Raw genomic sequence first — 10,582 nt, forward strand, 5'->3', positions numbered from 1 at the left:
CAGAAGGATGAAACATGTCATATTTTATTGAACACATGGATGGAGCCATTAGTTTACACTGAAATACAACAAGGTATACACATGGAATTGAACAAGGGCGCGCGCACACACACACACACACACACATAAGCACACGCCAGACAGTAGTTGCATCTTGAACAGTTGAATCCTTCAGTAATTTCCTCCCTCCCCCTCCCCCTGCCCTACATCAGACGGCAGGTGAGGTGAGAACCGACCCCAGAGGTCTGAGGCCCAGGCATCAGGCCCTGCAGTTGCGCTCCTCTTCCTCGTTCTCCAGCAGGTAGGCCGGCCTGTAGCGGGTCACGCCCCTCGCGTCCACACTCTGCAGGGACTTGTTCCGAGAGGTGTTATCCATGCTGCCCAATGACGTGTACCTGTTGGGGGACGGGCATGGGTTCACAGCCAATCAGGAGAGTGAGACAAAGGGCCACATAAAGAGGGAGGGACGAAATGTCATTGCCGGACAAGTTGACATTGTGGCCGGTTCTCACCCTTTGTCGTAGAGGACGCAGTAGGGAACATACAGCGTCCTCAAGAAAGACCAGATGTCATGGTACGTCCAGTCCTGAGGTGAGCACCAAGGAAACACATGTCACAAGACCACATAGGATGAGCAGTGAACCATTAACATTACTAAAGTATGGGGTAGGACCATGTAGTGGCTAGGGCGTAGGGCGTTTCAGTCTCTGAACCCCCACCTGCTCATTAATACCAGGTACGGTTCATAATAGTATAATCAGAATAGTAAACAGTAAGTTATGTATGTTGTGTGTGCAGGCGTCTCACCAGTAGCGGGTTGACCCTCATGTAGTCGGGCCAGCCCGGGTCGGTGGGACACATGGCAGAGAGGGTGTGTGAGTAGGGGTCAGTCCTCCTGGTCCCCATGAGGACCGCCTTGAGGGCTGGCCTCCTCTCCTGCACCTCACTGAGTGCCTGGCGAATGCTGCCCTCCACCGAGAACAGCTCCAGGTCGTACCTGGGGGACATCGCTTCCGTTCAATTCATCAAAGACCATATAGGATCCACTTTAGGCAAGGCAAGGCAACTTTATTTATATAGCACTTTTCATACACAAGGCAGACTCAAAGTGCTTCACATATAAACATTGTCATACCATTAAATAAAATAATAGGTAAGTAAAAGAAAAACATATGCAAAAAATAGAAAGTTAAAAAGGCATTTTAGTATTAAAATAGAAAATAAAGGCAAAGTTAAAAAAGCTTTTTTAGAAAATGCAATGTATTTAAAATTTAGCAGAAAGCTATAGCAAACATAAAAGTCTTCAATCTTGTTTTAAAGGTGCTCAGAGTTGGGGCAAGTCTTAAATCCTCTGGGAGTTTATTCCAGCTATTTGTTGCGTAGTAACTAAATCCTGCTTTACCCTCACACCAACGATGTAGCAATACTCATGGCCGCTATACTGATATTTGAGTAATCATTGGTGACGCTTCATGAATCCTCTTTAAAGAGAAGAGTCTGACCTCTTGATTGTGTCCTGAAGGAACCTCTCCATCTCTGGGAACGGAGACACCACGCGTATGTACAGAGCATTCAGCTTGTCTTTACCATCCGGAAACTTCCTGAGGGGGGAGGGTGAGACAAACACAGGAGAACAGAGGAGAGAGGGAGACACATATTAAAAAAAGATTCCTTCCAGTGTCTACTGAATAAATGTAAACAAGTTGGAAAAAGCCGTATTAACTGGAGGTGGTGTCTTTTACTCTGGGACTTCCTTGTAGCTGGGTTTCTCAAATCCATAAAAAGCCCTACAGTCGCGCCAACTTTTGCATCATTGTTATTCACACAACCACCGAATAAGCCTACTACTACTACCAAGGGCAACTACCATAGACGCACAGCCTCATTACTAGTAAAGTTTGAAAACAAGTAACTCTCCCGCTATCTTTTGGCTGGTACACTTTTGTGAAGTATCAGTCAACACAGAATGCTAGCCATCCCCCTACCGGGGGCTAGCTGTGTCAGTGAGCGTTGATGCTTGTGGCGGTCTGAGAACACTGGAAGTGGGGTGTGATGGATTGCAGCTGATTAGGAAGCCAACCATTCATGTAATAAGGGGTGGCTAATGTTGTCTCGCCAGCTAAGTATCCGCCTGATATGGAGACTGTAAAGTACCTGTGCTGCACGGCAGTCATCGCTACTCACAAAGAGTAAAGGCTAACAACCTTATTTAATGTACGTAGACTCGTCTCTGCTGTCGGCAGCGAGGCAAAAACAAGTGCAACCTATTAACACCGTGTCCTCTCCTCACCTGTTAATTAGCAACAGTGAGGCGCTTGCTCTAGCAGCAATCTTATTATTAATACACGGCTGGGTTTCAGAGGCGGATAATCAACTAGTGAATCCCTGTAGTATTCCCGGCCAACCACGTCAACGCGTCTTACGTCTTTATACATTTAGTGCTTGTAGAAGATCACTCCATGCCGAGGTGCTCTTTGTCGGTGATCCGGTTTTAAAATATAGCTTATAAGCTCAGAGAAACTAAGTTGAAGCCAATTATTTATCACTGGATGTTGACATGAATCGACTGAACCTCACCGCGTCTGGCCCCAAGTACAGAGAAATAAAATTGTTGCAATGTGTTCAGCATTCTAATGCCTAATTCTCACCAATAACAGTTTACATAAACCATATATTTTGACACCTAAATGGGCGATGGAAGTAAGAATCTGTTTCTGATCCACAAATTTACCGTTCATGTCTGCAAGACCCACTTTCAACGCCTTAATATCAATTACTGGTTTCAGGAAATGGCGAGGAGTAGACTTGATTTTTCCCTCTGTGCCCACAGCATTCATGTCTCTGACTGATTGGTAGTAAGTACTTAAGGCCCCTAACTCTCCCCTTTGTTAAAACACACACACGCTCCTCTCCAGTCTGCCTCACTAGTGATAGCCTTTATTGAACCCATTCTCCCCGGTCTCCCTCTACGTTACCGTCTCAGAGCAGCATAGTAGAGGTGCAGCAGGGCTGTGCAGTCCTTCCCTCCGTTGAAGCCCACGCAGATCTCCTCCGCGGTGTACTGATCCAGCGCCGCCTCCATCGTCTTCAAAGCAGTCAACACTTTATCCCCGAGCGGCGTTCCTTTAGGAGCACAACATGAACATAACCACAGGAAGTTATTGCTCTTTTCATCAAATACTAAATGTGTCAACAAAGGTTGCGATGACGGAGTATGCTTCTTTGAATATCCATGAGTATACATTTTAAAATACATATATTTGGATAATAAACTGTACAGTAATCCTAATCAATATTCCCAATACTCTGTTTTGTACTGAATTAACATACCAAGTAGAATTGTAAGGTCATCCAGTAAGGCCGTAACGATACACCAACTCACGATTCGGTTTGACCCACGGTTCGATACATCCCACAATTTTTTTAATTTAAAAATCAGTTTATTTAAACAACACTATTAACAATTAACTTAATGTAACATTTAATAACAAATAATTTGGAACACTGAACAGATTTGAACAGAAAGAATAATATTAAAGTATAGCAAAATGAATAAATAAATAACCAAAAACAGTTGGAGGATGCTTGCAGGTAGGCAAAAAAATCCTCAACTAGTTTTGTGGTTTAGGCTTACGTATTTAAAAATATTAATGTCAAATAAATAATAGTAATTTGAATCGGTTGGTAGCACTAACTAATTTCTAGCGTTCCCGCTAGAAATAAACTGTGCCGGTCAAAGTGACCTACATAGGTTTAGTTTTCCAGACATTTTGATGATATGCCAGTCAAATATCTTCCTATTATTAGGCTATGTAGCTTAACTAATGACATAATCAGGCCTTATAGAATGCAACATGTTGAATAGCCTAACTTTCAAATAGATGGGAAAATACATGAACGTCTGATTCGCAATAATGAGGCATAGTGTTACGAGTAGCTTATGTGTGTGTGCGAGAATGGAAGTGTGTGAGTGTGTGTGAGCGCGTCAGCGAGTGAGTTGACGAGTAAGGAGAGCGAGCGGTAGCGCGTGTGTGTGTGTCAGTCTAGTGAAGAAACTAACGAGTCCGGTACTGTGTACGAATAAAGTACTCAGCCTGTCAATAACCGGTGGCCGCTTCATTCTGACCTATAAGCAGACCAACTGCCAGTCAAAGCACACAAAACACTAGAGACAGGGATCACACAGGGTATTTCTGCGCGCTTGGCCCACTCTGGATAAATGTCGTTCATATCGCATATGAGGACTTCACAGGCTGTGGAGAAATGCAATCCTCTGTAGCCACGGAGCGCTGTCATCACAGTGAGGGCACCTTGTCGCAGACTTACGGCATCGATAAGAGGAGCGGTGTCAGCAGACTATTATTCGGACAGATTATTAGCAAACTTAAACCCGACAATTAGACCGGAGAGATACAATTTTGTCTGACATTTAATGTCCGACATTATACCGGACAACGGAAACTTGGCACTAATAGCTCATATCAGGTGGCTGGATCTGGACTGGAAGGATAATGGCAGTTAGAAACGGCGTGTCGCGCTTCTGCCTTCTCACACCACGAGACAGGTTTGTGGCTCTGAGTGTCGCGATTTCGGTTTTGAGTCGCATATCATTACAGCCCTATCATCCAGTCAACCCTGCCACTTCTCTCCTTTGTTCGAACAGCTGTTCAAACTGGTCTCCAGTGTTGGGACTGGTTGCCATTCTCACCACTATGGGCCAGCATGTAGACCTCGGCGGTGGCGATGGCCACTGGGTCGCTCACCAATGGCACCACACTGCCCTTGGGCAGCACCTCCAGCAGCTGCACCCGGGCTTGGTCCACCCCCTCCTGGCTGTTGGAGTCCAGGACCAGCCTGACCCGATGGTAGTTGCTCAGCCAGTCGGGGTAGGAGCCCAGGGCCACCCTGCGGCCCCAGTCCGCCTGCAGTCTGCTCAGCGCGGGGGCGATGTCGACCTCGTCCGCGTCCACAAATACCTGACACAGAAACACGGTTACCTGGAGGCTCACACACAGGGCCTGGAGTAGAGGCTGGGAGGAGGACCAAGCCCCCGTACCCACCCTTTGAGAACTTTCTATTAGGGATCGACCGATATATCGGTCGGCCGATACTATCGGCCGATATTCACGTTTTTTACGTGTATCGGCCGATACGCGGCTGATTTTCGCCGATATTTTTTCGCCGTTTTTTTTTTTTTTTTTACTTGTTCTACCTCACCTGTTCTTACGATTTGTTAAATATTGTTGATCTACTTATTCTTACTTGTTCTACCTCACCTGTTTTTACTATTTGTTAAATATTGTTTTTTATATTGAAGTTCAATAAATGTTCCTTTTTTTAAATTGAGACTTGTAACATTTGTTATCAGTGTAATTTTTATGATTGAGGGAGCAAAAGCAATATCGGCTCTAAATATCGGCTCTAAATATCGGTTACGGCGTATCGCCGTATCGGCTAAGGCTGATGAAAAAATATCGGTATCGTATCGGCCCTAAAAAATCTGTATCGGTCGATCCCTACTTCCTATTGATTCCGGGGCAGGGCTGCCGGTGCGGGTACATAAATGGCTCGGCCAGTATTTGGGTTTGGTAGTCCATTATATGAGTTACGTGTAGTATTTTATGTGTCAGCTTTACCAACACCTGCCATTAAGGCAGAGAAGGATTGCATATGAATTAATATATTATTAACTCAATATTGCTTATTCATAAGGGAATATTTGAATATATATAGATTTTATTATTAATTTATCTGCATCGAGACAGAATCGTTCTAGCGAATTACGATGCATCGAAGTATCGATTATTTTTCCCAACCCTATTACTAGGTGAAAAGGGTATGATGTGTTTAACTTAGACAGGGGGTCATCTCATGTACAATGTAGAGGTGGGATTGGGGTGTGGCTCCCCTTAGAGGATGCTTGTAAGTACTACTAAGTGATTCACAGGGTACCTCCCGATACGATACGATACACGATGCATGGCCCGCGATACCAATAGTATCACGATACAGCGATTCTGCAATAATCAATATATTGTTAGACAATCTTACAACGATCCATCACGATATATGCCTAATGAGGAATACAAGATTACTGTAAAAAGGTAAAGTGCGGTTTACGGTTTCAGTCGGTTTCAGGCGTCCACGTGAATCCAAAACGAAACCGGATAGATTTGAAACCACCTCCGAGGGTGGTTTCAGAAGTTTACGGTTTCGGTCAGCGGATTCGCCGGCTTCGTGTGGACGGAAGGCCGAACCGTACAAGACCTTTGCGGTTTCGCCATGAAATCGGCTTTGTGTGGACGGGGCCTTAGTCTTTATTCATGGTCCAAACTGAGTTTTCAGTTACTCGTCTTTGGCTAGTTAAAGGTCCCATGGCTTGCTACTTTATGGATCCTTTAATATAGATATTAGTGGGCCCCTACAACAGTATTTGAAGACATTCCCGAAATTCAGCCATGGTGCAGAATTATATCCACTACGAGTGTCTGTAGCTTTAATGCAAATGTTAGCTTTAATGCAAATGTAGCTTTAATGCAAAATATATCCACTGTTTACAGTGGATACATCGCAAGGCGCACACAACCTTTAGCCATGTTCTGTAAATATTCTAGAACACTCCGGGTGCTCCGGTGGGAGTCCTGGAGCTCTATATCTAAATAATATCATATTATACATAGATACCTATATCATATAATATATATTATCAAATCACAGCTAAAAGCTGTGTGCGCCTCCAGACGATATTATGAATCTCGAATGACTGCGTCGGGTTCTCTGACGTCTCTGGTTCTTCCACTTCCTCAACAATCTAAAGTAGACTGAACCACGAAATGGAGGAGAAAGGGATTGTTGCCTTCGATTGTTGACACCACCGCCTCAGCAGCGGTGGGGGTGGTCCCTCGGCAGCGGGCAGCAGGGCTCCAGCGGGAGACAATCGCCGGCAACAATCTCTTTCTCCTCCATATCGCGGTTCATGTACTTCGGGGAGTCAAAGCCAAAGTTAATTTCCCCCAATTCCTTCTCAACCATGGCTGAGATAACCCCCACTATGAGTCTCGTTGTGGAAATACCAGAGACGTCAGAGAACCCGACGTGTTATGCGCCATAACACCAACAGCAGAACGGTTATCTAAATAACAATGAACTGTACACTTGTGTTACAGTGTGTGTATTCACACACACACATGGCGCTTGCACGGTCGTAGCTCATTGGGCAAAGCAGAGAAAAGGGGGGGGTAACAGGCGCGTCTGAGCATTGTTTTTTCAAAGGCAGAGCAGGATAGCTAGTGCTCGTTTTACACCTAACGCCATTTATAGCTACTGGGGGACCATAGGCAGGCTAGGGGAACTCATATTACGGTTAGAAAACCTCATAAAGTGACAATTTTCATGCCATGGAATCTTTAACTTCCATTCAAGTTTCCTTCCTTCATGTGTTGAGCGCCACCTCGAAGAGCAGGGAAATCAGTTTAGAGTGCCTTGTTTTATTTATTAAAATATCGATATTTTGGGCGACGATATATCCCTGTATCGATATTTTTCCCACCCCTACTAAGTGGTCAATGGAGGTACCTCTCGGGTGTGAAATCTGGTTCCTGAGCCGGCAAACAGGTGCTCCACTCCGCTGAAGGCTCTTTCCAACAGAGAGGGGATGCCAGGAAAGATGTACACGTTACGCACACTGACCTGTGGAGGACATCACAGTGAGATCATCCCTACTTCCTTACACAACATTGTGAGGGTTGTGATGCACGACAATTCCAACTTATCAGAGAGTTATTGTTTCATAAATGTACAGTTCAAAAAAGTAACTAAATCATTAAAAATGACAGGCAATTACATGTTTCAATGTATCTAGCAAAACATTAGTGGATTAATAAAGGCTTCAGAACATCATCAATTTAAGAATTGGTATCAGGGTATTTTACTAGAACAGGGGTTAGTTAATATTGATTGTTATTGTGCGATGATTGCGATCACACACAAAGTATGTTGAGTCAGAGCAGGGAACTCACGAGAGGATAGCGGAGAGGCTGTCTGGTTTGGGGGTCCACTCCGTAGTTGAGCTTGGCAGAGTGAGGCACCATTGCCAGCTTCGTAGCACCACTCTCCTTGTCCACCTTACCGAAGAACTCCTCCACCAGCCTCGCCAGCTCCGGGTGGAGAACGACCTCTTCCTGGAACGCCATGGCGACGCTCTCAAACGTCACGTCGTCATGGGTGGGGCCTATGCCTCCCGAGGTCAGCAGGTGGGTATACTGGGGGGAGAGGAGGGCCACCTCCTTGGCGATGACCTCCTGGACGTCCGGAACCACGGTGATGCGCCGCACAGACACCCCCAGCCTCCGCAGCGCTCGCGTCAGGAAGGCGCTGTTGGTGTCCACTGTGTGGCCCTGGAATGATGGGAGTAAAATGCAGATCATCTCAGTACTGCCAATAATAACCAATAGACAACTACATAAATAAAAAATAAGGGTCTCCCAGCCTAAAGGTTTTTGGTTCAAAGTCCATTAGCCCATCTACCATCATTGCAAAATATGGGCCCTTTTCCATGGCCACTTTGGTCAGTCAAACCATGACGCATTGATTTGCGTATTCATTACTGGGTGAAACGCGCCCGACCCACCTCCCAGCAGGTAGAGGTGATGTCAGCCCTTCTTGCTGTTTGGAGCGAGAAGTTGTCTCTCAAATTGTAATAATACAGACCTTTAATACAATGTTGTGCGTTGTTGTGTCTGAGGCATCTTACATTCTTATTACTATATAAACCTTATTAAAAGGCTAATCAAGGTTTTTATAGAAGCGCATCAGCGGTTTAAGTGTGACGATATTCGCTTGCCAAACAAAATAGCCTGTTGAAAAACAAGAGACTTATTTCTGATAAGTCTTGGTCTAAAGACTGGGCATTGGACAATATGTCACACTATTAGATCGCTGTTATTGATATTCAACATGGTTAGTTCCCCAATATCAAGGTAATTTTGTCATTTGGCACTAAGGAAAATATTTGTGCAACACTGTCCATGTGTAATCTAGTTTTATCTGAAATGAATCGGTTCTCACTTAACTATGAGATTAGTTTAAAAAAAGGAGAAGGCCTATTGAACGTCAAACTGAATTCATCATTGTGGATATAATTCTTTGTGTTCTCTCTGTCCGAAACAAACCAAGATTCAATCAAATTTGACAGTAGGCTAAAAAAATATCTTTCATTGACTACTTAAAGAACTACTTTTCGGGGTGCCCTGTTGTAATGGAAACGCAGATCCCAGCCAGGGGGTCTGTTGTGCCACCTCAAACCGAGTCATGCCATTTATCCATTAGAGAATAATGGAGAAATGGCAGTTTTCTAACCTCACTCTGCTCACATGTGAATTGTATCATAATAGTGTCTGCTAAATACTTAATAGCTTGTGCATCATCTCACCTTAAGTATTTCGTCCCCGATGATGAGGATAGCAGCAGTGTTGGATTCATCTTCGTCTGTCTTTGCTGTCGAGTACGGACGGGTTTCCTTGGGACTGTCTGCCATGGTTGCCTTGGTGAGCTGAGCTGCTACTCTCCTCGTGCGAACCGCTGCTCTGCTCAGCTTGGCAAATGCCAGCATCTAGTGGTAGGAAGGCACAAGAATGATACAGCCTCCAAAATAAGGAGTAACAAACAAATAACCAGTAACAAATAGACCTTAAACCTCTAATTAGTTTTTTGTGACTCAAACACTCACACTTTTCTTTATTTTGTATTTTCTGTATTTCCCTGCTTTATTGGTCCCGTTATTGGTGAAAGAGGTTCAAACCGGATATCGACCTTTGATTAGCGTTGGTTACTATTCATCCAGCCTGGCTATAGATAACTAGGTCATGTTGGTTTACATTATACTATGTATACTATGCATGAAATGGTTCACATTAGAGGTTATCCCCTTATGTGGCCTGATGGATGTTCACTGTTGTAACGTGAGGCAGCGAGGAAGGCAAAAGGATCGTAGAAGGGAATTAGCTGGAAGACGTGTGAACTCTTATGTTGAATAGTTTGCGTGCAAGGAGGAAGGAGGGGACAGAATCGCAAGCGTAAGGCTTGGCTACTATCACCAAAAGATAAGGAAATGGACTACATTGCACATCAACAAATGACTTGCATTCGTTTTCTTCTGAAAGAGGCAAGGCACGACTTAATCGTATGACGGAGAATCTGATTTAGCAAAGGAAACAAAAAGGTAGACGGCAGTTACTTCTTCAAGTAAAGTGACACAGTTTAACCTGTTCGGCTGCCTTACAAGTGCAGTAACTGCGACTTCTGTGTTTAGCAGACCATGCAACAATCTACGGATGACTGTACGTTAAGCCATCGCTCTCAATAACGAATACAATTGACCACAATACATACTGTTGTCGCAATCAATTCAAGCTTAAGTACCTAAATGTTTTCCACAGCTTACCCCTTGGACCGCATCTGTCGTCCTTGCGTAAGCACCGCCTCAATCAGGGAACAGCAGCAGCACCGCCCAATCACAGACGCCGTACTATGCGCCGTACTACCCCATCGGGGCTGGTCCGGACGTAACCACCGCCTCGATCAG

The 10,582-nt window shown here is 44.7% G+C and overlaps 1 protein-coding gene across 3 annotated transcripts; it reads right to left on the reverse strand.

Annotated features, from left to right (window-relative positions):
• On the reverse strand, positions 1-10,528 carry flad1 (flavin adenine dinucleotide synthetase 1). 3 transcript variants are annotated; one of them, XM_030370905.1, is made up of 10 exons: positions 10,442-10,528; positions 9,431-9,610; positions 8,019-8,396; positions 7,576-7,689; positions 4,709-4,976; positions 2,976-3,123; positions 1,503-1,601; positions 808-997; positions 513-586; positions 1-395 (listed from the first exon to the last, which is right to left on the reverse strand). In XM_030370905.1, exons 2-10 carry the CDS (start codon positions 9,608-9,610, stop codon positions 260-262), a joined length of 1,587 nt encoding a protein of 528 aa, XP_030226765.1. In that variant the 5' UTR covers positions 10,442-10,528; the 3' UTR covers positions 1-259. The 3 variants fall into 3 exon arrangements, with proteins under 3 accessions (XP_030226765.1, XP_030226764.1, XP_030226766.1); XM_030370904.1 differs by having other exon boundaries at positions 10,420-10,491; XM_030370906.1 differs by lacking the exon at positions 1-395 and having other exon boundaries at positions 509-586; positions 10,420-10,491.
• Positions 10,529-10,582: the final 54 nt, after the last annotated feature.

The sequence above is a fragment of the Gadus morhua genome, chromosome 11 (assembly GCF_902167405.1).
Source record: "Gadus morhua chromosome 11, gadMor3.0, whole genome shotgun sequence".
In the NCBI taxonomy this organism is placed as follows: domain Eukaryota; kingdom Metazoa; phylum Chordata; class Actinopteri; order Gadiformes; family Gadidae; genus Gadus; species Gadus morhua.

Bases quoted from the DNA above. Each gene is read 5' to 3' on its own strand.
- flad1 (XM_030370905.1), bottom strand. From the start codon at position 9,610: ATGCTGGCATTTGCCAAGCTGAGCAGAGCAGCGGTTCGCACGAGGAGA. The intron at 8,397-9,430 runs GTGAGATGATGC...CCATCATTCCAG, and splicing joins TCGGGGACGAAATACTTAAG to GGCCACACAGTGGACACCAA. The intron at 1,602-2,975 runs GTAACGTAGAGG...CTCCCCCCTCAG, and splicing joins TACTATGCTGCTCTGAGACG to GAAGTTTCCGGATGGTAAAG.